Source organism: Polypterus senegalus, chromosome 1 (assembly GCF_016835505.1).
Source record: "Polypterus senegalus isolate Bchr_013 chromosome 1, ASM1683550v1, whole genome shotgun sequence".
Taxonomy (NCBI): domain Eukaryota; kingdom Metazoa; phylum Chordata; class Cladistia; order Polypteriformes; family Polypteridae; genus Polypterus; species Polypterus senegalus.
In genome coordinates, this window is record NC_053154.1 from 84,243,541 (window position 1) to 84,271,414 (window position 27,874).

Below are 27,874 nucleotides of genomic sequence, written 5' to 3' on the forward strand. Positions count from 1 at the left end.
AGTTTATTCCTCCAATATCCATTCTCATATCTGAGTACACAAAGTCGAGAGGAGACCACTTTCGATTTTTGAAAATAAAACGACACTGAGAGACTGACAAGGTCGTCAAAACGTTGTGTAACCACAAAGTGATACAAATCTTGTAAAATTCCCGATTTAGCAATGTGTCTACTGAACTACAGGTAGTTAGGTGAAGAGTCAGCTCAAAATAAATGATATTGTGAAAATCCAGTAGCAGAATTATGTTTTAAAATATGTATCCCCATTTTTTTCAGTGTTCCTCTCTCTGAAAATAGTTGAAATCATCATATTCTTTTTGTTGTCAACTTCAGCCATATCGTACGTCACATACCAGGGATTTTTCCTGCCTTGCATCCTAACCTGCTTTGGTAGGATTCAGGTTTCTGCTCTGGATAAACAGATTTTTAGTTCTGTGTGTCTGTCTGTCTAATTTACCATTGTACAACATGGGTCACCGTTGTCTGTTAGACGTCTTTCTCTCCTTTTTACATAACATGAGATTAAAAATTTTCTGCTCACAACTACAAAGTACATGGGATATGTAACATTACAAAAATCATTTTTGAGTGAAGCATTTCTCGGTCATTCTCTGCTGATGGAGATCAAACAATGAGGCATATTAAAGCCCAGAATTGCTTAACACATAGATTGAAAACCTACTTCCCTTGACTTATCAACAAATTGAGCATTGACAAGCTCCAACAAAAATAACCTATTAAATGTGCTTTGCTTTGAAGAGTTGCAACATCATAGTGGACGGAGTTTCAGTGGAATTTATACTATCTACAAAATAAATCTGCGCTGTAAAATTGATTGGACAGTAGTGCTTAAGAGTACTGCAACATGTCTAACCTAATGGAATAGGATCTGAACCCTGTGATTGGTAATTTTTTTTTTTAAATTTGTGTAAATGTTGTTTTGATGCTGCAAAGACATGCATAACCTCTATAGTACACGTTTATTTTGGTAAACGGTACAAGTTATGCAGTGAACAAAGATAAAAAAAAAATCTATAGATACGCTTGGGAGTAGAGAGTGGCAGAGTTTTGTTTGCGTCTCTCTCCCTCTCTGAGCTTGGACAAACATAACACTCATTATTAATCAATAGGCTATTTTTGATTACCATTTATAAACTGTTTCAACATCCATGGATGTATGGTCCATATGCTCTGTGATAGCATTGCAGCCCATCTAGTGTCCTTCTACTATGTGCACATTTTAATAGGCCCTCTTCCAACCCTCCACCCCTTTACACATGTAAACAACTAGTACTTGCAGCATGGAGTATATCAAACTTACTGTGCAGTATCTGCATGTGATTTGTCTGTACATAGTTTAGTTCATGATTCATGCTTACAATGCACAAGTGTATTCCTGTACAATCTGTTACAAATATATTGAATCATATTTTGATAAATATTTGTGTGTCGGATTTTACCAATGGTCAGAATCGAAGAATTAAATGTGTTTTACTGTTAAGCACATTCGGAAACCTGATTTTTGTACAGATTTCACTTGGTTAAGAAGTACTATGTGAGACCACACGAAAATGTTTAAGAGCCTATATCTGATACATATAGGGTCCAGGGTTGTTCTAATGCAGTATACTCCTAGTCTCAAGTAACAATGCTAAGATGATGTTGTTTTGGGTTTAACGATGAAGGAACCCTGCTGAATTTGCTTAGCTGTGAAATTGCAGAATTCTGCGACTTTGCCGAACTCCACAAAATGCATTGTAGGTGAGGGGGAATTGAGCTATTTTTGAGTGGAATGTAATGGTGTTTTTGCTGTCCCTAAAGGCTAGAGAAACATCTGCCAACTATGCAGGAACAATTATTTTGGCCAAAAATGTGATCTGAGCTGTAAGGCAAAAGTGCTAGTCGCTGTGCCTCAAACAAAAGATGCCGGCAAAACAAAAACTACAAATGGCTAGATTTCCAATCTTGGGGCACACATTAGCTGTGCGATTTAAGTGGTGGCATGGGACTATCTTGTTCCATTGTTTGAAGTTGTGACACTGATCGCAGCTGGAAGGTTGTTCGTTTCTGATCTCTATTCCAATGCTTTGCAGTTTGTTTAAAGAAAGGATAAAAAAAACGCTGTGTAAGCAGAAACATTTCCGTTAAGGATGGTTTTGGATGGTAGCTGCACCACAGGGCTAATTATTCATACAAATTTGCCTTGCGGTGCTTCACTACTAGGGAACAGGGATCAGTGTTGTATCGGGTGGTATTATCCATCCATCCATTTTCCAACCCGCTGAATCCAAACACAGAGTCACAGGGGTCTGCTGGAGCCAATCCCAGCCAACGCAGGGCACAAGGCAGGAACCAATCCCAGACAGGGTGCCAACCCACCGCAGGACACACACTAGGGCCAATTTAGAATCGCCAATCCACCTAACCTTCATGTCTTTGGACTGTGGGAGGAAACCCACGCAGACACGGGGAGAACATGCAAACTCCACGCAGGGAGGACCTGGGAAGCGAACCCGGTTCTCCTAACTGCGAGGCAGCAGCGCTACCACTGCGCCACCGTGCTGCCCTGGTGGTATTACTCCATATTAATTTCAGGTAATGCAAATGAAAATAGAACAAAGTTTGTTTTTTTTTTTTGTGTGGGTGTATTTAATGCATGCCAGGTGGAAGGCAGGAGTTTGGGTAGTGACATCTCGCTGGCCTTGCAAAGAATCGTGGGGCACTGGGGAAGAACAAATTTGTCTAACCTGGCCGAAGTACAGATTTCTTGGAAAATATTCAGCAAGCATGGTCACCGGTGAACATAACGCATTGACTACACGGAACGCTTTAGCTAAATTTCACTGATCAACGCTGTTTGAGATATTAAAGTGTTATCCTTGGTATTGTTACAATTTAAAATAAATTATAGACCAGGTGTGTTATTTACAGTAGTCATAAATCATTTAACACTGTCCGGACTAACAACATTGCACTTTTAATAAAACTTTCATACAGATACAATAGATGAAATTGAGTAGCATCAGAACACCACTGGAAGCAAGCATATTGCAGTATTAATATTGTTAATATATTGCATTGAGATGCAGTATGTATTGGGGTAGGGGGGAGTGAGTTTTGTGTTTTGTGTTTTTTTTTTCTTTCTGATCATCCAATAAAAATGTACTAACATTGTCTTAAAATAACTCTCTATTTTTAAAAAAAATCTTTGATGCGAAAAGATTTTTTGGAAAAGATTCACCCCCCACCCCAAGTCCCTTGAGACAAGAATATTGCCATGAGATTCATTTTAAGTCATACCCTCCTATCAACCATTTTCAAACCAGACCACAGTACTCTCGCCTCACAGATACACTTCCTGCGCTCTCAACTCTTATAAATTTTAATGTTTTCCTCACTTTAATCTCCCAATTAAAAAAGATGCATTATGCCCAAATCTAATTGAAGAATTTAATCACAAAGGGTTATTAACAGAAAAAAATGAGTACACAGGCAATCCTAGCACCTAGAAACGAGGAAGTCCGATTTATGCCAAAAATGTCGATCAGTAACACGGCAAAATGGTTAAATGTGTATCAATAGACTATGCTGAAACGGTGGTGATCGTGCGGAAGATGAAAAGAACAACTTACAATATCACAAAGAATATCTATAACCGTTAGCCATCTGGTCTTCCACCGCACAAATTACTGTAGAAAGAAGGATGTATCCAAGAAAGGTAATAGTACTGATAACATTTTAATACAAATGGCATATTGAGATCTCCTGGGTTTTGTAATGTTAACGGTTTCCCATTAGAATAGCTTTTGCAAAAACAATTAACAAATCTCTGAGCCAAACATTCTAAAGTTTTTTTTATTTAATAGGAAGAAATCAATTAAATTCAATCATGGGCAGTTATAAGTCATGTTGATGCAAATGTAACACTTTAAATTGTACATCCCCATACAGAGTGGCAGAACTGCAAATAGGCTAGCATGAAGAGCTGGCCTGGGGGTTGGTGAGCGAAACGAGCAAGGGGCAAAGGCCCCTAGTTTACTAATAAAATACTTGTAACATTTATCCATTGTGTATGTGTGTATGTATGTGTGTGTGTATAACTAAATTATCCAAAATAATAGTAAAGATCTGAAGGCCTCTAAAGCCCAAATTCCTAACACAGTACTTGGAACGTGTTCCCACCCCAAAAAAAAATCCGTAGACACATGGAATAAGTTACTGACATTTGTACAAAATAAATCTTAAACACTCTTCCAACTGTGTTGAAATTACAGTATTTTAAAGCAACAGCAGGGATCCACTGTATTAATTCCTTCAACACTTCTGTCCTGTCACCTTTTAATCTCCATTTGCTTAAACTGAAAAGACTCTGCTCCTTTAATCTTTCCTCATAGGTCATACTTCATACTTCTGGAATTTTCTGAAAATTTTCAAATACTGTTATGTCTCAAACTGTACAGACAACTTCAGGTGGGGCCTGACTAACTAGTGTGTTTTTCCTTTCCTATGTGTAATACCTTTTCATTTACTTTTTTTAAATTCCATCTGCCACAAATCTGCTGAAACCTGTGTTCTATCCAAGTCCATTTGTGACAATCTAGCTGATTTTTACATTATCTGCCCTCCCATTAAATTCAGAACCCTCAAACTTGACCTTGTTGTTGTTCTTACCTGAACTATATACTATAGATAGATACTTTATTAATCCCAAGGGGAAATTCACATACTCCAGCAGCAGCATACTGATAAGACAATATTAAATTAAAGAGTGTTAAAAATGCAGGTAAAACGGACAATAACTTTGTATAATGTTAACGTTTACCCCAAAGGGTAGAATTGAAGAGGGACACCGCCTAATTCTAAAAAAGATCCCCTCCCCATAAACCTTTATTAATGTTCAAGCCAATTTTTGTATCCACTTAAGTAATAAGATAAGTAATATTGTATGCACTTCTCTGATTATATTTGAGATTAGTGTTCAAACTAATACATGGGAATCCAAAACATGGTGTCTAAAGCAGCTGGCTTAAATACAGGAAGCAAAGGGGGGTGTCATGAAAGGAACATTCTCCGAATTAAGTCATGCTAAAAGTGGTGTCTACTGGGATTTATTGCTGGGGCTGCTGCTTTTTTCTTTTTTTTTTTTTTTTTTTTTATAGTAGATCTGGCTAAAAATATAAACAATTTTAAACTACTGGTTATGTTTGCAAATGATACAAAATTAGGTTGAAGGAGAGAAAATAAAAATCAACTAAAAATTTTAATTTAATATAGTAACACTTAGGAAATAGAAATGTTAGATTTGAATACACAAAGGGAAGTTTTGAAATTGGAAAATTTTATCCCTTTTATGGTTTTATGAATCCTAGTGAGCTTATCACAGAATCAATCAAGAAGGCTAATTAAAATGTTGTCCAGTATATCATATTTCCTTTTTGGTCATCTTCTTTTTTTTTTTTTTAAATGTTTAACGATTCAAATTAACAATAAATGGACACAAGTGCAAGGAAAATGTCATTGTTTTTGTTTTTTTAGAACGAAGACTGCTTAAAACTAGATAAAGGGGTTGTAGCTTTAAATGCATTTTGTTGTTAGATTTACTGGCCGTGCATACCGGGGCATGTCTTGGCACAATGGGGTACCTCCCCATTGCAGCATAATGAGTCATTGACTGACACAGCTGTTTCTTTCTTGGAACAGATTGTGGTGCATTTGCTGTATATCAGAACATATTTTTAAAATTATGTAATTAGAACTTGCATTGTTGGTCCGGTTATACAGCTAACTAGCATAAATGGGGAATGTAAAGTTTCACTTGATATGTCAAATATCACAACTTTGTAATGTTTGATAATGTTAAGCTTAGCCCAATATGTGATATCTGTGCCTTGGTTTTTTTTACTCCTACAGTAATTTGATTTTGATTCTGCATTTAAGTTGGGCAGATGGCTAGATTTATATGAACTCCTTTAGAAGCTTGTTTGCAAATTTGGTATCTGAAGTATGGCTAGACCACTCACTTTTTCACAATTATCCCAAGTGCATTGAAGTTTTTCTTTTCTTTCCCTGCTGTCCTGCTAATTTACACAGTATTTTAGCTGCCCTGCTGCTCTGCACAATGATATGATTGTTTAGGGCTAATGAGAGATGTGTTGGCACAGTGTGGCAGCTGTCACAGAATAGTGAGAGACGTCCTGACAGTGTTTCAGCTGTCGCTTAATTTTTTTGGAATGGTTCTGTTTTTAACCAATATACTTCTTAGCTAAAACAACTTTTATAGTTCCCCATTAATGTCATATTTATTTTGTACTAGTTGTTGTTCTACCCGGCTTTGCCATGAAGAGTGACAAAACGTACGCTACATATGTAAAATAAAAAATAAGCATATCTTACACCTATGACCTCCTATGTTGAAGAGACATGTTTTTCTTTTTAGTATTTAGAATATAGCTTATTAAGCCCTTTTGAAATTTTACTATGAAATGAAGTATGAGATCTAGAAATAGAAGTAATTTTGCAGCAATGAACAATTCATAGAAATGTAGTAATTAAATAATGTTGACATGTTTATAGAGTGCACCAGTGTCAAAGTATAACTTGATCGATGAAAGACCAATGAACTGGCATACCCACCGTCCTCCACCCAAGTCAGCGCTTCTGGCAGATCTCCTTGAGGTGTTCTCCCTGTCTCGCGCTACTTCAAAAGACTTTTGTTACTCCAGCTCATGCATCTTGTCAGAAAAGAATGGCTGGAAATGAATGTTTAATGTCTGTGGTTCCCCCTTCAATTTAACACAAAGGGGGATTTCAGACCTTGGAGGAAATGACAGCGTTTTTGGATTTCAATATTTCCGACCTTTTTGTAGTTTGCAGCTTATTCTTTCTGTTTACAGTAGTTCTTAAAATCGTACATACTGTAAAGGGCATATGAGAACATGAGGGTAACCATTAAGAAGTATATAAAGGGGCCAAAAAGACAGTTGGAGAGAAATATAGCAGATAAAGATGACCCATAGAGATTCTTTTAGTATTTTAGCAGTAAAAGATCAGTCAAGGAGTAGGTGAAGTGCATCAGAAATAGAAAAGGGAAAGTTTTAAAAAAAAAAAAAAATACAGTGAAATAGTGGATGCTTGAAATAAGCATTTTTCTCAGAGTCTGAGGTCTTTACAAGTGAGGAAGTAGATAACCTACCAGTGTTTTAAATTTGACTACTAAGGAGGTACTGATTTGATTTAGAAATTTTGGAGGGAGAAATACTGCTCAGATTAAATAGGCCAAATCAAACAAATCTCTAGGACCAAATAATATATAAGTTCGTAAGGAGGTTAGCAAGTACAAATATAAACTGTTGACACACATTTTTAGGAAGTCGCTGCACACTATGGAAATTCTGAATGATTGGAAAATGGCAAATATTGACCCATTATATAAAAAGGGTGACCAGGCAGGTCCAAGCAACTTTAGGTCAGTAAGCTTAACATGCATCACAGGGAAATTTTTAATGGAAGGAATTTATTATGGATATTTCTGAACAGTCCACATGGATTCAGAAGTGGGAAATTACACTTTACTAACTTGCTGGAATTCTGTGAGGAAGTAACAAAAGGGTATGTTCGAAGTGGAGCTTTTTATATGGACTTTCAGCAAGCATTTGATAGTGTCACACGGGTGGTTGGGCATTGAACTAAAAGTGGGAATTCAGGGTAATGGTTTTTAGATGGGTGTAAAATTGGCTCAAACACAGGAAACAGAGGGTGATGGTTCATGGAAACATCAGAATTGGCTGATAAGAGTGGTGGTGTTCCACAGGGGTCAGTCCAAGGGCTGCTGCTATAATAATATATAAATTGTTTGGATAGGAATATAAGTAAGAAGCTGGTTAAATTTGCAGATGATACCAAGATAGGTGGATTGGCAGATAAATTAGAATCTGTTAAATCATTACAGGGTTACTTGGACAGCATACAGGCTTGGGCAGATTTGTGGCAGATGTTTAATGTCAGTAACATTTTACACACAAAGTAAAACTGTTGGGTTTGAATACACAATTGGAGGTCAAGTCAAGAATACACCTTATGAGAAGAATTTGGGACTCGTAGTGGACTCAACACTATCAACTTCCAGACAGTGTTCAGAAGCCATTAAGTAGGCTAACAGAATGTTAGGGTATATAGCACAATTTGTAGACTATAAATCCAAGGAGGTTATGATCAAACTTTGTACACCAGATGAGGCCTCATCAATGCATTATAGTTTTATTTTCCAGGCTACAAAAAGGATACTGTAGAGTAGTGCTGGAAAAGCTCCAGAGGAGAACAGTTAGACTCATGCTAGGCCTATAGGGAATGAAATTTAAAGAAAGACTAAAAGCTGAAACTTTTCAGTTTATGCAAAAGAAGATTAAGAGGTGACATTATTGAAATGTTTAAAATTATGAGGGCAGTTAGTACAGTGGATCGCCACTGTTTAAAATTTAGTTAATCAAAAACGGGGACACAGATGGCAACTTGTTAAGGGTAAATTTCATGCAAACATTAGGAAGTTTTTCTATACACTTGGAATAAGCTACCAAGTCATGTGGTAGACAGTAGGGCTTGAGAGACTTTCCAATCTAGACTTGATGTTTCATATAAGAATTAAATGGATAGGACTAGAGAGCTTTGTTGGGCTGAAAGGCCTGTTCTCGTATATATTGTTCTAATGTTATCAGGCAATCCGATAACTTAATTCTGTAATTTTAACTTTAAGTAATTTAATTTTGCATATAGAGATTTCTTTGAATGATTTGGCCAAAAGCACAGATTTGCTGAGGAAATATTACATCAGTTGAGTGATTAAAAAAAAATCTAGATGGATGCAGTAAAGTAGGCTGAAAAGTTTTGTTTGTAACCCATGCCGTAGCCCTTTTACACCACTTAAGCAGTTAACATAAGGCTCTTAGTGTGAATGCTGTATTGTAACATGTTCTTTGCTTAGGTGACACAGTAGTGTTGACAAATTAGCACTGCCACTTTACAGATTTGGCATACCGCAGAAGGTTCAATTCCAACACCTGATTTATGGGTGATGTTTCCATGTTCTCTTTGGGTCTGTTTGCCTTCTGGGTACACCTGTCTGATTTAAATGGCCCCAGTGTGAATGAGAGTGTTGGTGTGTGTGAGTGAACCCAGTGATGGACTGGTTCCGTGACCGGGCTGTGTTTATGCATTGTGCCTAGTACTGCCAGGATCGGTACTTGCTCCTTTTGAGTTTGTAGTGAGTTTGAGAACAACTGACTGTTTGCCTGTGAACATATTTGCTTTTCTTAATATACATTTCCAAAAGGCTGTAAGAGAATATAAAAGTGAGTTGTGATATCTTGGGGAAAGTACTGATTATTCTACTGAAATATCCTTGTCAGTGAGAGTGAGTGGTGGCAGCCTTCTACTGCCGATTTTCATAATGCGTTTTTAAGTGTCATAAGTGTGTGGGTTTTTTTTTTTTTAAATATATAAACTTTTCGGCTTCAGGTTTAAAGGCAGTCAGCCCACCATACACATTTTAAAGAACCGATGATTGTAAAATGCATTTTGAACAAAGGGTACTGCAAGCAACGTATACTCTACTCCTGTTGCAAGCTTGTGCAATTCCGAAGAACTGTCGATTTCTGTATTCCACAGCTACACGTTCTGTTTGTGAACAATGGCAACAGGAAGGTGACATGCTATGCATATGACCATAATATGTTTACAATGAGGGTGAGGAATTCAGTTTTAAATATGGCTTTATTTGTCATAAAATGAGCATTCACAAAAGAGGGAATAGATTGTTGCTGTACAGTGCAGCCAAACATTATTTGTACACTGTGCAAAAATGGAAATTGAGGATATTAAAGAACAAACTTTAAAAACTCTAAAATGTTACAATTGTGCGTTTTTTATATAAAGAAACAACTTTTTATGTAAAATATTTTCTGGAAGTGTTTTTAAATTATATGACTTATTGCCTTCAAAACAATTATTTGTGCACCTGGCCATTGGATTTTTCTCAAAGCCCTGCTCATTATTTGGTTAGACCTCCTTTGGCAGAAATAGCAGCATGCAGCCTCCTGGACAAGTTTTCAACAAGGGCGTTGCAAATGGCTGGGTCAAGGCTCTCTCCCATGTGTAGTGAAAAATGTCTGTCGTTCAAATCCTGTTTGTTTGCTTGGTATGTCTGCTGGGCATTTCCTTTTCATCTCCTTTTGAGAGGTGGTCAATAGGATCGATATCCGGACTTTATAGTATATTTGCATTTTACTTGCGGTTGTTATCTTTTTGGAAAATGTAGTGACACCCAAGCAGTTTGGTAGCAGATGGGATCTGGGTAGACCGGATCTCCTCATACATCTCCGAATTCATGATGCCTTCAATAAAATGCACATTCCCTACTCTGGAAGCTGCCATGCAATCCCAAACCAACACACTTCCATCACCATGCTTGCCAGATGGATTTAGGCACTCCTTTGGGTTGCACCACACTCTGATGACCATCTGATCTAAACATGTTAAATTTGAGTTCATCAGACCATAAAATTGATTTCCAGAAGCAGATACGCTTGTCAATATATCTTTGGCAAATTTGAGTCCCTTTTTTTTTTTTTTTATCCAGTTTGTCCTGTTTACTTATAAATGGCTTCTTTTGAGGATCCCTTGTTTGTTCAGCCTCTTCTTTGTATGCAAACCTAAATTTCAGTAGCCTTCTTGATTTGCTTTGCAATTTGTGGAGCATACAACTTTTAGTTTTTCATGGCAAAATCTTTGATGTAGCCGTGTGTCCTTGAACTGATCTTTCTTTTTCTCCCACTTCCCTCCAGATTAACTATTTTTACCAGACTTCTTGAATTTCTGAATGATGTAGTTTATGGTAGTGTGCCTCATATCAAGTCTGGTGGCAATTTTTTTTTTCGAATGAATAGACTCTGTAATTTTTGACTGTTTCCCTCAGTGCATTCGGCATTTTAGCAGGTTTAGCCTTGCTAGGAAACATAATTAAACCTACAAATGCTGGGAATGACCACCGAGGCTACTTGGATAGATACTAAGGGAATGCAATTACCTGCCTATTTGGGACACACTGTTTTGTATTATGTTCTCAATTATCACTGGGAACTCTTCCCATTGGGCACATTCTTTCAAGTCTATGAATGGCCAGGTGTACAAATAATTGTTTGAAGGTAATTTATTGCATTATTTGAAAACACTTCCAGAATATATTTTGAATACTTTTTTCTTGTTTCTTTACATAACACACAAGTCATGGTAATATTTTAGACTGGTTTTTAAAGTGTGTTATTTTAATATCCTCAGTTTCATTTCTATTTTTGACCATTTTTTCACAGTGCACAAATTTTGGCTGCGCTGTAATCAATTGTTAAGAGTTATTGAGAAGCAAGTTCAAAAAATCTTTTTTTCAACATAAATATTTAAAAATTCTCTAATTATGGTGGTCAACATAAACACCTGAAATTAGGGTTTTGTTAAAGAATCTTTTCTAATTTTTTTGAAGTAAAAATAATGTCAATATTGTGCTCTAGAGAGAGGTTAAAAAGCACAAAGGTTCATCAAAAAAGGCATTTTTTAGTGAGGTTGTTGTGTTTGTTCCATTCCCTGGATGTTTTATATGTTGAAAAATCTATAATTCGCATTCGCTCTAAGACCATATCAAAAAGAACGGTAACGTTTTGTAAAAATGCTCCCCCTGGTTTTCACATGATGCTGTAACAGACAGGCAGATATCTATAAATTCTAATTATATGGTGTATGTATGTAAAATATAGATTTTATGAATGTATTGTTTAATTTTACCGAAGCTATAAATCCTTGTTTTTTTTTCTTGGTACTTAAAGGAAATTGCTAGCTTTTTATAATTTGGGCATTTTACTCCCATATAGCCTGAAATTCCCCTACAATACTGTTATACTTTCATTCATTTAGTGCCTCAGCCTAAGGTCCGAATTAGGGTAATCTAGACATTTTGGTTTTAATTAGACAATGTTTACCAAATAGTGTTTAACTACTGTTTCACAAAGAAAGGGTAAGTTAGATGTCCTCATGCACACAGACACACAATATACTGTACCTGCCTCCTCTCTGAAAATGGCTAATTGTTATAAATGGTGCCCTTTTGTTTTTAGCATATCTTTCTTATAGAAAGTATTTGAATAATTGCTTTAGACTCTCTATTTATTGTATATTGTAAGTTTTCTTACTCTTCTGAATTTTAAGTAGCAGAAGAATATACTAATAATTGATACTAGTTACAAACTATAATTGTTCACTGTTTCAGGTCTTTGTCCTCCCATTTACTCCAGTAAATAACATATTAGGAAGCAATAAACCAAAAAGAAAATAGAACAGCCTAGAAGTATACTCAGAATTGAATGTGAAGAACTATATTAAGAAAAGATTTTGAATCTTGTGGAATGTTTAGGTTGCCTTCCGTGGATAATAGTAAGTGTATAGGTGCATGTGCTTTTCTTGTCTGGTATTCTGTATACTATCTCTTAAGTCATTATAAGATGTAACAAGGTTTTTACAGTATAAGAATTTTAACGTGGTCCAATTTATCTATCATTTAAGGAAAAAATGTTCCATCTGGGAAAATCCCAAACAGAAATAAAAGGGTGTCTTGAAATTGCTAGTTTTCCAAGAGCTATAATTTGTTGTCTCACTGGGAGAATTGTTTCTAATTGTATATATCTCAAATTATGCAAAATTATCTTCTGTATTTACAATAAGGCTCCAAAGGTCTCTACCAGTCTTGTGCCAGAAGCTAGATGCTGGATGATTCAGTGAAGGGAAAATACATTATTTGCTGTTAAGGATGTATTTGACAATAACAGAAAAATGGAAAAACCTGCCTTGGCAACTTGTTTGAATTGAGTCTTCTAAAGGCAAAAAAAAAAGTTACTTAAAAGAACCTGCTGTGGTATTGTCAATACTGTTGTTAAAGCATACTATTCTTAAACTCCATTAATGTTTGTTGATAATTAATTAAACAGTGGTACAGAAATATTATTGCAAAGATTGTTCTTTTACATCAATGGCTTTGCATTTATACAATAAAATGTTCCAAAAGAAATTTTTCATCATGAGAAGTATCACATGGATTATTAGACCATTTCTGTTTTCTGCTGTGGTGATAAAATCCTCATAATTTTACTAATTTATTTTGTTTTTGTATTTCAACAGTTGTTTTAATTGGCGACTCTGGTGTTGGGAAAAGCAACCTGCTGTCACGGTTCACCAGAAATGAGTTTAACCTAGAAAGCAAGAGCACAATTGGTGTGGAGTTTGCCACTCGCAGCATCCGAGTAGAGGGAAAAACTGTGAAGGCACAGATTTGGGACACAGCTGGGCAGGAGCGCTACCGAGCTATCACTTCTGCGTAAGTGTGCCTGTAAACAATTAATCATCTCCACTACTGCCATACAGATTTCTATCAGTGTTTTCCCTTCTTCTTGGCATGAAGCCTCCAAAAGATGTATTTAATTAACCAAAGCAGTTTAATAGATGAGAGCTGCTAAACGATTATGATTTCCCCCACCCCCAATATAATAGCATTTACTGAAGTGCGGTGGATTCAGAAAGTATTCTGACAGATTTAATTTCTGCACACTTTATGTTGTACAGTAGATTTAATTTTAAATTGATAAATTTGTCTTTATGGGTAGAGTGTAGCTTGATGGGCAAAATGACAAAGTGAAAACCATGTTTTTTGTTTTGTATGGTCTGCAAATTTATTAAAAAAATCAAACCTTATTCATGCAAGTAGTAAAACCATTAATTCAGCACTTAATAGAAGCCCCTTTGGCAGCAATTACAGCTTTATGTCTTTAGGATTTAGGCAGTTGATCCCAGTCGTCTTAGCAGATCCTCTCAAGTATCGATAGACTGGATGCAAAGTGTCTGTAAACTGACATCTTTAGCCCCACAGAATACCTGTAGAGGGACCTGAAGTCTGGACCTTGATAGATAGGCTTTATTAATCCTGAAGGAAGTTGCAGGGATACAGTAGCAGACAAAAAGCTTCCAATAAACATGTAACAAATTATCAATAAAAAAATAAAGTGCAAGTATTAGATTAGAATTGCATATACTTAGTTTAACAGTGTAAGATTTCACACATAGTATATTGTACATAGTGTCATTGTCTGTTGAGATGTCTGCCATGCCAGCTCAGTACCATTCAGTGCACAGGGAATAATGACTCCTTATAGAGCCTGATGGGTAAAGGTAGAAACAACCTTAAACCGCATTCTTTGGAACAATGCATTTAACTCGGTCTGTTAGTAAATATGCTTATTTGTTTAGTCAAAACCTCATACAGGATTGAGAGTCCTTGTCCAAGAGAATAAGCAGCTTCCTGAGTGACCTCTGTTGTACTGTTTCCCCCAGTGGATCCAGCCTGACTCCCAAGATTAAACTATCCTTTTTAATTGGTTTATTTAATCAGCCCTTATATTGGTATTGCCTGCATTAATGACATTTCTCTAACCCATTTCTGATTAAAAAAAAATGCACTTGCCACTACAGAGTAGTAAAACAGGCACGAGTGGCCTGGATACACCAAACAATTTCAACCTACTCTTGGGGAATAGAGATGACTGTAACCTTTCTTGTATACAGCCTCTGTGCTGGTACACCACTAAATGACACTCCAGCATTTTCTAGTATGAATGTTTCAGGATTTTGTCATGTTGAAAGATGACTCCGAGGTTACATGCACTCTGGAGAAAGTTTTCTTCAAGTATTTCTCTGTATTTAGTTGCATTCATCCTTCCCGCAGTTCTGACCAATCTCTCCTGGTCCCTGCTGCTAAGAAGTACCCCCATAGCTTGATGCTGTATTAGGCAGGAGGTGGGAACTTCCTGGTCTTCACCAGACCTAGTGCTTGGAGTTCTGCCCAAAGAGTTCTATGTTTATTTATTTATTCTCATTTTTCCTGATGCCCTGAGTCCTTTAAATGCCATCCTATGCATTTTACTCAAGAGTGGCCTCCATTTAGCCACTCTTCCATAAATGCCTGATTGATGGTGTGCTGCTGATGTGGTTATCCTTCCGACAGGTTTTCCTATCTCGGCAGAGGACTTCTGAAGATCTATTAGAATGACTGTTGGGTTCTTGGTCATCTGTCTGACCAAGGCCCTTGTGCAGTCACTCAGATTGGCTGTACAGCCAACTCTAGGAAGAATCATAGTATTTCCAAACTTCTTCAGTTTCACGATTATTGAGACCACTACACTCCTGGTAACACGCAAAACTGTAGAAACGGTCTTATACCCTTTCCCTGATCTCTGCATCACTGCAATATGACTGTAGAGGTCTACAGAGTTCCTTGGACTCCATGGCTTGGTTTTTGCCTTGATATGCACTGTGAGTTGTGGGACCTTCTATACAAAGATGTGAATGCAAGTAACTTTACATCTTGGACAATATTTTTTTTATTTTTATTTTTTTATTGGATTTTTTCATGTAACATGGCAGCTGAAAAATAAAGGAAAAAGTTAAAGGTCTCGATTTTATGGGAAGATATTTTTGAATATCTCTATCCATTAATTTACTCTTGTATAACTCTTTTTAGCCTTCCCTGGCATTTCTTTGCTGTGTTTTCTTTACAGATTTGTCATAAACATTGCACAACATTTCACAGCTGGACCATGTCTTACCGACATGCTGTAACATAGGTCTATGTGTATATGATATCAAAAATGAAAAAACCAAAGAAATGTACTAGGAAGCAACGGTTTTTATTATCGACATTAACTCTGTCAAATAACTGAAACTAAATTATTTCCACCAGCATCATGACTAAAATTCTGAATATGAATGTGAGAACTTGAACCATGGCGTCACTTTGAGTGCAGGCTTAATAGCATATGTGCCCTGAATAGAACACATTTCTTTGTGCTGTCCACGCTTGTTGCACACTACACTTTTGGTAGCTGTTTGCATTTGGAGGGTGACAGAATGTCCATATATAGCTGTCCAGATAGTCGGGACTACTCTGACAATATCTGATGAATAAACTGCTTTGGGGCAGCCATCAGCATCACTGTTAGAGCCTACAGGTTCCACATCACCCAGTTGGATTGTCATCATCTCGACCACTGTCCTTATCAAAATACTCATCTTGCAACAAATCTAGTTGTTTCAAAGCATCATTTTATAGCACTATTTTCTGCAAGCTGTTTTCTTGTTTTTTGTGTTTTTATTTTTTTTTTTTATTCTTTGCCTATTCACTAAATGGCAGCACTATAGTAGGTAACAGATGTGGCAGCAAAGCTTGCCAGCAACCTGGCTGTGTCTATAGTGGCAGTATACCGAGATTTGAATTGCATCATATATTGCGCCTTGACAGGCTCAATGAGATATGGCTTATCTTGTACCTCACATTCAATGTGTTTTTAATTTGTTTTGGAAAAGCAGAACTCCTTCTTAGTGTATAACAAGAGAGGTGGCCTTAAAATGCAGAAAAATGAACAAACTGTCTGGGTCCATGCTTTTTACTAATCTAACAGAGGGTGTGGTTGACCCCCCATGCCAGCCTGAAATACCATCAAAATATTTCTTCGTCCTATCGCATTAAATTGTCACAGTCTTAAACTCCTTGTGGATGTAGCTGTTATTGATGAAGTTCGATGAAGTCTGTTGTAATGCAAAGTAATAGCCAAATTTAAATATAGGCATAGTTCTGAAGGCCTAGACAAGAAAGAGTGAATCTTCACACACTTGGCAAGTAATATCTTTGAAGTATAAAATGAAACTGGAGTATGCTGCTCAATCCTGTGTGAATAAGGGGAGAAAGCGACTGGGCTGATACATGAACAGATACCTACAAAGTTATGAGACAACAGTTCTAACCTTTGTGTTATACTATATACAAGAGGAAATTTTAATTGTGAAGTTTTGATGGTTTCAATGTGTTTCCTTGTAGTTTTGAAGCCTAAGTATAGGCCTTTAGCAATTTGCCTGATGAGTAGCCCTTCTCTGTTCAGTCTATGCTCAGATGGTGCACGGTGGCTTCACTTGTTACATTATCTCTGACAGTAATGCTTTTTTCTTTGGAAAATGTAAAAATATTGGAAATGAATTTTAGCTTCAGTATTTTCTTAGTGTCCTATATAACATTTTTAAAAACTCAACAAAAAATTGAGTGTGCATTACTACAAAGTAATACTACTTCTGTTGGAGAGTAATGTGAGTAGAGAATTGCCTACATTTTAACAAACCACATGTGTTTATTGGGTCTGGTTAATTTTAAAAGCCTAGTAATCAAGGAGTTGAGGATTTAAAAGCAGATTGTTACTGAATTTAATACAATTGAAAATAAACTTTTAGTAAATTAACAAATCAGTTTTATCATCTCCTAAGAGATTTTCCATGTTTAACATGAGTGTTAATCATTTTCAGTGAGCAACTGCAAACTGATTTGATTCTAGATGGTAAAACTTTCAGAATGTCTGCTTTAGTGTACAACCAAGAAGAAAGAGAAATCCACCACAAACACTAAAATGAGCTAAAGTAATGTATTACTTTAAGAATATAATTAGACATAATTGTCATTGTATTCTTTCTATGTGTTTTTAAATGAGTAATGACATGTTGGATTAGCATGTTGTGTGATATGTGCACATGGTTATTTCAATAAAAGACATTACCTCTTTGTTTTTAAAAAGGGACAAATTTGTTGAATATAAAATCAAGCCTACTGGTCACCATGTAAGCATTCTAATTTGTATCCCAACGCTACTTTGCATGTTTTTTTTTTTTTTTTCTTCTTTCCTTGAAATTGTAATGCTTTTTCTTTTCCATTTGTCAATATAGATACTACCGAGGTGCAGTTGGTGCATTGTTAGTGTATGACATTGCGAAGCATCTTACATATGAGAATGCTGAGCGATGGCTGCAGGAGCTTCGAGACCATGCTGACAGCAATATAGTCATAATGCTGGTGGGTAACAAGAGTGACCTACGTCACTTGCGTGCAGTGCCGACTGATGAAGCGAAAGCTTTTGCAGGTGAGTTACTAACTAAGGACGAGATGATGGTTTGTCAGTTATATACATCATCCTTCAAAAAAACTTTAACATGATGACTCTTCTTTCTAACTGGTTTCTGAAAAACAAATTCATTACAGTGTAAGAACCTTGAAGTTAATTGCAGTTATAATAACCTACCCAACCCTGTATATGCTATAGATAGATTGATTATATCTATTGGTCTATCTCAATCTCTCAATCTCTCAATCTCTCTCTCTAGTTTTCTATCGTGAGAAGCACCTAATGCAATAGGCATGTCTATCCAAGTGGACTAATTTTTGTTGAAATTTGGTGGATTTATTTTTCTTCCAAATTTGTTGACAGAGTTCAGTTTTTGTTGAGATATACTCAATAGAGCATGCTCTAAGGTTTTGAAATTTCCAAATCTCCCATTGGAATGCATTGGTTAAACTGGAAACTAATCTACTGTATCATTACAGAGAAACATCCTGTGTGACTTTAACTACAAATTAGTGTACTGTTTCAGTTTTAACTTGACAGCGGTTACATCTGCTTGTATAGTTTGTGGATTTCCCTCTTTTTTTTTTACTCGTCTGACAGCTGCCCAGATATCCAGTACAGTACCACCAAAAAAAGAAGTGGCTCATACAGCATGACACTTCTCCTTCTGCTTATGTACGTTAAACATAAAAGTACAAAAACCATTTCCTTGGAAATGAATGTAAGAGCAATTAGGTAAGCATGTATAGGTTTGAGTTAACTAAACTGTTATCTGCAGATTTATCATTCTAAAGAGCAGCGTTTATGAAATAATTACATAGGAAAGGTGCAGCTCCCCTAAGTGATATTAACGTAGCTTTGGTTTAGAAGAGGAGCTACATTTTATCTGTGTGTAAAAGATTGGAGCTACTGGGCATGTAACAAGGACTGTGCTGTGGTATACGGTTTCTACAGTTCATGTAGAAGCTGATCATGCTGCAAATAGTAAGGATAGGGCAGGATTGCAGTTTTGCATCATGCTTAATGAGTTGCTTAATGGTATAACACCATTATATATATATATATATGTATATATATATAATATAGTGTGTGTGTATATAAACTGCTCAAAAAAATTAAAGGAACACTTTGAAAACACATCCGATCTCAATGGGAAAAAGAAATCCTCCTGCATATCTATACTGATATAGACTGGGTAATGTGTTAGGAACGAAAGGATGCCACATCGTTTGATGGTAATGAAAATGATCAACCTACAGAGCCCTGAATTCAAAGACGCCCCAAAAATCAGAGTGAAAAAATGTTGTGGCAGGCTAGTCTATTTTGCCAAATTTTAATTGGAGCAACTCAAAATTGTACACAGCACTTTGTATGGTCCCTGTGTTCTTGTATACATGCCTGACAACATCGGTGCATGCTTCTAATGAGATAACAGATGGTGTTGTGGGGGATCTCCTCCCAGATCTGGACCAGGGCATTACTGAGCTCCTGGACAGTCTGAGGTGCAACCTGGTGGCATTGGATGGACCAAAACATAATGTCCCAGAGGTGTTCTATTGGATTTAGGTCAGGAAAGTGTGGTGGCCAGTCAATGGTATCAATTCCTTCATCCTCCAGGAACTGCCTGCATACTCTCACCACATGAGGCCAGGAATTGTCGTGCACCAGGAGCCCCTGTACCAGCATAGGGTCTGACAATGGGTCCAGGGATTTCATCCTGATACCTAATGGCAGCCAAGGTGACTTTGTCAAGCCTGTAGCGGTCTGTGTGACCCTCCATGGATATGCCTCCCCAGACAATCATTAACCCACCACCAAACTGCTCATGCTGAATGATGTTACAGGCAGCATAATGTTCTCCATGGCTTCTCCAGACCCTTTCACTTCTGTCACGTGCTCAGGGTGAACCTGCTCTCATCTGTAAAAAGCACAGGGCACCAGTGGTGCATCTGCCAATTCTGGTATTCTATGGCGAATGGCAATCGAGCTGCATGCTGCTGGGCAGTGAGCTCAGGGCCCATTAGAGGACATGGGGCCCTTGGGTCACCCTCATGAAGTCTTTCTGGTTGTTTGGTCAGAGACATTCACACCAGTGGCCTGCTGGAGGTCATTTTGTAGGGCTCTGGCAGTGCTCATCCTGTTCCTCCTTGCCCAAAGGAGCAGATACTGGTCCTGCTGATGGGTTATGGACCTTCTATGGCCCTCTCCAGCTCTCCTAGAGTAACTGCTTGTCTCCTAGAATCTCCTCCATGCCCTTGAGACTGTGCAGGGAGACACAGCAAACCTTCTGGCAATGACACGTATTGATGTGCCATCCTGGAGAAGTTGGACTACCTGTGCAACCTCTGTAGGGTCCAGGTATCGCCTCATGCTACCAGTAGTAGTGTATATATATAAAAACTGATTTTCAAAATGAGCCATGGAAACACATTTTTGCATGGATGAAACAATGCCATGGCTTTCATCAGACTTAATTATATTATGACATGTATGGAGAGTGCTTACTCCGATTCGGTCTTTGTCTTAGATGTGTAATTTTTAGGAAATTTTGTAGAAAAGCAGAACAGATTGCAAAATGCATTTGGAGTTGCAGCTTGATTGACACAACAACTAAAGACAAAAATCACATGCAGCTACTTCAACATGTAAATGTTATGGGATATGCTGACTTAAGTGTATGCTAAAAGAACAAAGTCCATGTTACATGTGTCACACACGCGCGCATGGGAGGCAGCTAAAGGGCTCGAGTGAAGGCAGTTCTGAGCCATACCAGGATGTGGCAGAGTGCACTAACTCTCTTTCTCACTTCCTGTAGACCTAACCCGGGAGGTTCCACCTGTCTCTCTGGACGTCACTTCGGGGACCGAGCCAATGGAGACAGACCTTGCCAGCTCCCGCCCCCTTGATGTCACATCTGGGACTAATCCAATGAAAGATGAACGAGTGCCCAATCCTTATGACCTCACTTCCTGCCTCCCCCTTTAAAAGCCTTCCCTTTTCCCTTCTCTGACAGTCTTGTTTTGGACTCTGTTGTAAGCACTTCTGTGCTGTATTTGGAAAAAAAGCGACTTTGCAGCCAGGATACCAAATTACATGGGTGGCTGCCCCAAACCTTTTTCTGTCTTTGTCTCGTTTTGTGACAGTGGCGTAGTCGGCAGGATGGAGAAGTCCCAGAAGAGAAGGGGACAGGACCTGCAAAACACCCAGGTGGGAGCGTACCGGGGCCGAGTATTCAGGCGGGGAGGGTGCCCCGTGGTTCGGCGAGACCCGGTGCGGGCTCCGCTCCCAGCACACAGAACTAGGTCATCTAGAGAGGCTAGGGAGTGTGCGGGTGGGGCTCACCGAATTGGGCTGCCCTGGAGGGAGACGAGAGGGACTCAGTATGCTCTCTTGGGGGAGAGTGCCTGCCCCCCAGTGAAACCACAGCCCCATTTACCACCCAGGGGTGCCCCAGACTGGCAGGGGAGTAAAATAACAAAGTGGAGGTGGGACCCTGAGAGGCCGACCAGTAAACAAGCCTGGTCCTTATGGGCAAAAGTATGGCAGTGGCTACGGCCCTTGGAAAACAAGCCCTACCAGGTCATTGAGCAGGTAGCTTGCTATCTGCTCCTGAAAGCACTTCCCCAGGGCTTCACCCAGCGGTCTGGGGCGTGCAGTTCTGAACATGTCAGGGCTCATAGAGCTTCTGGAAACACAGAGGGCGGCTTCACACTCTGGGAGAGCAGAACCGTCCTTCTGTCAAACTCAGCCGGGGTACGTCCCAAGACCTAGCCCCTCCCTGTACAGCCCGGAGCTTGTATCGGTGTCCGCGGCGCCGCGGGCACGCAAACCGCTTGGAGGCGAGGAGGAATGCAGGTGGAGGGGGAGGAGGGCTTGGTGTGCTCTGACAAACCCGTTGGCGGTCCCGCATACAGGCGTGGTGATCGTTAGCGGGTTAAAACTTCCGCTCTGCTCGATTCCGGCAGCAACATTTCCATTGTTGCCCGCCGCTTTGTGCTACCGCGACAATGGCTAAAATTCAAGACCAGTATAACCTGTGTCCACGGGAAACCCGCTGGTACAGGACCGCCGCTTGTGTCATTAGCTACGGAGGATCAGTCAGAAAGTAACCGTGGCAATCCTTCCTGATCCTCCACACCCGGTGATACTAGGGGGACTGGTCTGAATTAAAAGCGGTGAGACACATACCACTCCCGGGGTTAAGTTGGGCCTCGTTATGGACGGAGATGAACCGTCTCAAGCTGCCTCCACGCCGTGTAATCAGCCGGCAGAGAGAGGAAGCAGCCGTCCTGGCTGGCGTGGCAACTCCGGGCGTCGCAGGCTGACACGTCATCCACCAACGCCCAGCGGGCGGAGGAAACCACGCCCATTGAGGTCGGCGCTGACCCTCTCTCCGTGTTGCGGTTTCAATTTAAAAGACGCGGCTTCTTTCAAAGGGAGCAATGGAATGACGACTCCCTGAAGTTTGTAAAAAATGCAGTGGTCCTTGTCAATGGCCAGCGCACTAGTCAGTCGATGCCACAGGGCCCCTACTTTGTGCTAGATAATGACCTCCTTTACCGTGTAGCAATGCATGACGGGCAGGAGGCGAGGCTGCTGCTAGTGCCGCGTACCTTCCGGCGGCAGGTCTGCGAGCTAGCACACGCCCACCTCCTAGGTGGCCACCTGGGCACCCAAAAAACTCTGGAGCGGATCAAGCCCGGTTTTACTGGCCAGGAATTAATGAGGAGGTTCGCCGCTGGCGCTTCCTGCCCGGAGTGTCAACTGCGACAGATTCCTAGGAGGGACCGTGCTCCTCTTGTTCCTATTCCATTGATTGCCGTTCCCTTCCACAGAATCGCGGTCGACCTGGTGGGACCTCTAGAGCCCTCAGCCGAGGACACAAGTACATTTTAGTCCTCGTGGATTATGCTACACGATACCCGAAGCTGTTCCGTTGCGCAGCTACCTCTAAAGCCATCGCGCGGGAATTACTAGGGTATTGGCGTGGGGATCCCCAAAGAAGTCTTGACAGACCAGGGGACCCCTTCACCTCGGAGCGTTCAAGGAGACTGCCAGATTACTGAAAATAAAGCATTTAAAACCTCGGTGTATCATCCTCAAACCGGCGGATTAGTAGAGAGGTTTAATCAAACTCTCAAGCAAATGCTGCGTAAGGTGGTCAGCGAGGATGGAAGGAACTGGGATCAGCTCCTCCCCCTCGTCCTTTTTGCCTATCGGGAAGTCCCACAAGCCTCCACGGGGTTCTCCCCCTTTGAACTACTGTATGGGCGACAACCTCGGGGCATATTGGATATTTTGAAAGAAGGCTGGGAAGAAGAGGCTCTTCCCACCACTAACATACTGGAGTATATCGCAGTTCTGCGATAGATTTGGAAAGATTTGGCCTGTCCTTAAAAGTCACATGGAGGAGGCTCAAGCAGCACAGGCCCGGTACTACAACCGCGGCACGTCTCTTCGGGAGTTCCACCCGGGAGATCGGGTCATGGTCCTAGTGCCTACCTCCCACTCTTAAGTTGCTTGCCCACTGGCAGGGCCCCTCTGAAGTTAAGGAGAGGAAGGGACTGGTCGACTATTTGGTGAGTCAACCCAATCGTCGGCCAAAGGAGCGGGTTTATCATGTGAACCTGCTGAAACCGTGGAAGGACAGGGACCCGATCCCTCCTCCGGCCAGCCCGCTCACTCTTCGCCACACACACGACCTTAACTTTGGCACAGACTTGAGACCCAGGCAGCGGCAGGAGCTGGAAACAGTTATCCGGACCGTTCGAGAGGTAGTCAGTGAACACCCCGGAAGGACCTCTCTGATTGAGCACAACATTGTGACAGAGCCCGGGGTTGTTGTCCGAGAACGCCCGTACCGTCTTCCCGAGGCAAAAAAGGCTGAAGTGGAGCTTGAGATCAAGCGCATGCTGGAACTAGGTGTGATTGAGGAAAGTTATAGTCCCTGGTCCAGCCCCATTGTGCTCGTCGGTAAGCCTGGCGGAGTTGGAGGTTCTGCAATGACTTCCGTCGGCTTAACCAAGTCTCCCAATTTGATGCCTATCCAATGCCACGCGTGGGCGACCTCCTCGAGAGGCTTGGACAGGCTCAATACCTGACCACACTTGACATGACAAAGGGTACTGGCAGGTTCCTTTAACGGACTCCGAAGGAAAAACGCGTTTAGTACCCCTAGCGGACACTGGCAGTATCGTGTCCTTCCATTTGGGTTACGGGGCTCCAGCTACCTTTCAGCGTCTGGTGGACAGAGTGCTTCGGCCTCATAACTCATACAGTGCTGCCTACCTAGATGACGTGGTCATCTATTCCAGCACATGGAAGGAACACCTACAGCATGTCCAAGCGGTATTACGGACACTTGGTGAGGCGGGCTCGGATTAATCCCAAGAAATGTTTCTTTGGATTAAGCGAGGCCAAATATTTAGGCTACCTGGTGGGTGGGTACCGTAAGGCCACAGTGCTCCAAAATTGATGCCATTCTGAAATGGCCCCGTCCGCGAACCAAGCGGCAGGTCCAAGCCTTTCTCGGGTTAGCCGGGTACTACCGCCGGTTTGTACCCCGGTTTTCGGAGAAAGCGGCGCCCTTGACTGATTTAACAAAGAAGAGGGCCCGAACATTGTGGTATGGACTGCAAAACAGACTGCATTTGGTGACTTGAAGAAGGCCCTTACGTCCGCACCTATTTTGATGGCACCTAACTTTTCTTTGCCTTTCATCCTCCAGGCGGACGCCGGACACAGGCCTGGGAGCCGTGCTGAGCCAAAGTGTCGATGGTGTGAACACCCGTCATGTTCCTGAGCGGAAACTGTTGGACCGGGAGACCAGGTATGCGCGGTGGAGAGGGAGGCTCTGGCGATTTAAATGGGCGATCACTCAGCTGAGGTACTACCTGTTGGGCCGTGAGTTCACCCTTGTCACGGACCATGCACCTCTACAGTGGATGGCCCTGCACAAGGAGTCGAATCCGCGGGTCACCCGGTGGTTTCTTGACCTGCAGCCGTACAAGTTTCGCTCGTTCATCGCCGGGTGCTCTCCATGCCAACGCTGATGCTCTCTCGGGTTCACGACCTCTCGGTTAGGGTCGCCCGACCCGACGGGTCTGGGCTGAGGGGGCCTTGTCACACACGCGCGCATGGGAGGCAGCTAAAGGGCTCGAGTGAAGGCAGTTCTGAGCCATACCGGGATGTGGCAGAGTGCACTAACTCTCTTTCTCACTTCCCTGTAGACCTAACCCGGGAGGTTCCACCTGTCTCTCTGGACGTCACTTCTGGGACCGAGCCAATGGAGACAGACCTTGCCAGCTCCCGCCCCCCTGATGTCACATCCGGGACTAAACCAATGAAAGATGAACACGTGCCCAATCCTTATGACCTCACTTCCTGCCTCCCCCTTTAAAAGCCTTCCCTTTTCCCTTCTCTGACAGTCTTGTTTTGGACTCTGTTGTAAGCACTTCTGTGCTGGTATTTGAAAAAAAACGACTTTGCAGCCAGGATACCTAATTACATGGGTGGCTGCCCCAAACCTTTTTCTGTCTTTGTCTCGTTTTGTGACACATGCTATGTCATTTTCTCATAAAAATAAGCAGTACATTTTTCAGTCTTCTACACTTTCTGTCCTAACCTTGTGCATTAACTTTTTAACAAACCGTCCAGTTTTTAAAAATTAAAACTACTTTTATGAAAAATTAACAAGTGATGATTATAAATTTGTCATCTGTATGACCGATGAATTGATGTTGGGTTATTATAAACACCACATGCAGTAATTGTGAGGAATTGATCTTTTCCATTTAACATGTTGCCATCCAAAGATGGGTTTTAATTTGTAAAAGTTAATCTATGGAAGGACTAACCAGTCTACATGTGTTTTGTGGACTTGGAAAAGGCGTTCGACCATGTCCCTCGAGGAATCCTGTGAGGGGTGCCCCGGGAATATGGGTACCGGACCCCCTGATAAGAGCTGTTTGGTCCCTGTACAACCGGTGTCGGAGCTTGGTCTGCATTGCCGGCAGTAAGTCGAACCCATTTCCAGTGAGAGTTGGACTCCGCCAGAGCTGCCCTTTGTCACTGATTCTGTTCATAACTTTTATGGACAGAATTTCTAGGCGCAACCAGGGTGTTGAGGGGGTCCGGTTTGGTGGACTCAGGATTGGGTCACTGCTTTTTGCAGATGATGATGATGTCCTGTTTGCTTCATCAGGCCGTGATCTTCAGCTCTCTCATCGGTTCGCAGCTGAGTGTGAAGCAGCTGGGATTGGAATCGGCACCTCCAAATCCGAGAGGGTTGGAGGCGAGATCCTGCCCCAAGTGGAGGAGTTCAAGTATCTCAGAGTCTTGTTCACGAGTGAGGGAAGAATGGAGCATGAGATCGACAGGCGGATCGGTGCAGCTTCCGCAGTGATGCAGGCTCTCCATCGTTCTGTGTGGTGGAAAAAGGATCTGAGCCATAAGGCTAAGCTCTCAATTTACCTGTCTATCTGTTCCTATCCTCGCCTATGGCCATGAGCTATGGGGTAGTGACCGAAAGAACGATATCTCGAATCAAGCGGCTGAAATGAGTTTCCTCCGCAGGGTGTCTGGGCTTTCCCTTCAAGATAGGGTGAGAAGCTCAGTTATCTGGGAGGGGCTCAGAGTAGAGCTGCTGCTCCTGCGCAAGAGGAGTCAGATGAGGTGGCTCGGGCTTCTGATCAGGATGCCTCCCTGGTTAGGTGTTCCGGGCACGTCCAACCGGGAGGAAGACCCAGGACATGCTGTAGGGACTATGTCTCCCGGCTGGCCTGGGAATGCCTCGGGGATTCTCCCGGGACAGCTAGAAGAAGTGGCCGAGGAGAGGGAAGTCAGGGTATCTCTGCTCAAGCTGCTGCCCCCACATCCTGACCTCGGGTAAGTGGAAGAGGATGGATGATATGGAAGTCTGTACTGGACAGGCTAACGGAGGTAATATGAAATTGTAAGATCACTGACTTATTATCCTCTTAAAGTAGCAAGTACTTCCAGGAAAAATGGTTCATGCAGTGTGTGTGTGTTTGTTTTTGTTCCCACCCCCAAGACAGTACACAAAACAGCTGATTTAAAATGCACTCCAATCTGCTAGTAAAAAATATGGAAGTGGCTGACTTTTTTTGGGACTGGAACAGGGTGTCATGCTATCTTCTTTAATAAATTTATTCAAACACTTAACATGAATTCCTGCTTTCATTTGAGGCCGTGTCAGAGTATAAAATTAACTGGCCCAAATCATATCTGTACTTCCCTTAAATAGCCTTGGTTAGCAGTGACACATTTCTAATTTAATGTAGTGCTTTGTTGTATTTTAACTATTTCATTCTTGATATACTGCTGCTTAACTGAACTTCATTCGCCCTTTTTAATTAAGTCAGTACCATGATTCTGTTTGCCTTTCTGACAAATATTTGTCTTTGGTCTGCTCCAGTATTCGTCGCAGTCTCTGGATTGTCAAAGGACCATCCATTAAGTAATCAATTATAATCTGTGATTGATTACACAACTCCGCAACAGGTTTCCTGAACAGATTTAGAACTGTGCCATTGGGCATACACTGTCTAACTTCCACCACTGTCCAGGACCAATGAAATCTTAGGATTAGTAGTTTAACAGTCTTAATTGACTCCCAAGTATCTACCAATTGAATCGGACTGAGAGACCTTTTAATAGAATTCTCCACTATATAAGCTGAATGTTTCATCCCTGTATATTTCTTAAAACACATTTTAAATACAGTTGTAGTATCCAGAGAGCTGTTCTTTAAGCAAAGTGTACAAACCAAAATAATATGCTGTAATGTCTTTTTCCTGTTTTCATGGTTCATACACTTTGTATTTTTCTGCA

At 40.8% G+C, this 27,874-nt stretch overlaps 1 protein-coding gene across 1 annotated transcript in view; it reads left to right on the forward strand.

Annotated features, from left to right (window-relative positions):
• The window catches only part of rab11al (RAB11a, member RAS oncogene family, like), a 75,714-nt gene that overhangs the window by 29,740 nt on the left and 18,100 nt on the right, over positions 1–27,874 (forward strand). Inside the window, exons 2-3 of the mRNA XM_039752559.1 lie at positions 13,212–13,407; positions 17,847–18,040. Of these exons, the coding sequence (XP_039608493.1) occupies positions 13,212–13,407; positions 17,847–18,040 (390 nt within the window). The remainder of the gene's footprint in view (positions 1–13,211; positions 13,408–17,846; positions 18,041–27,874) is intronic.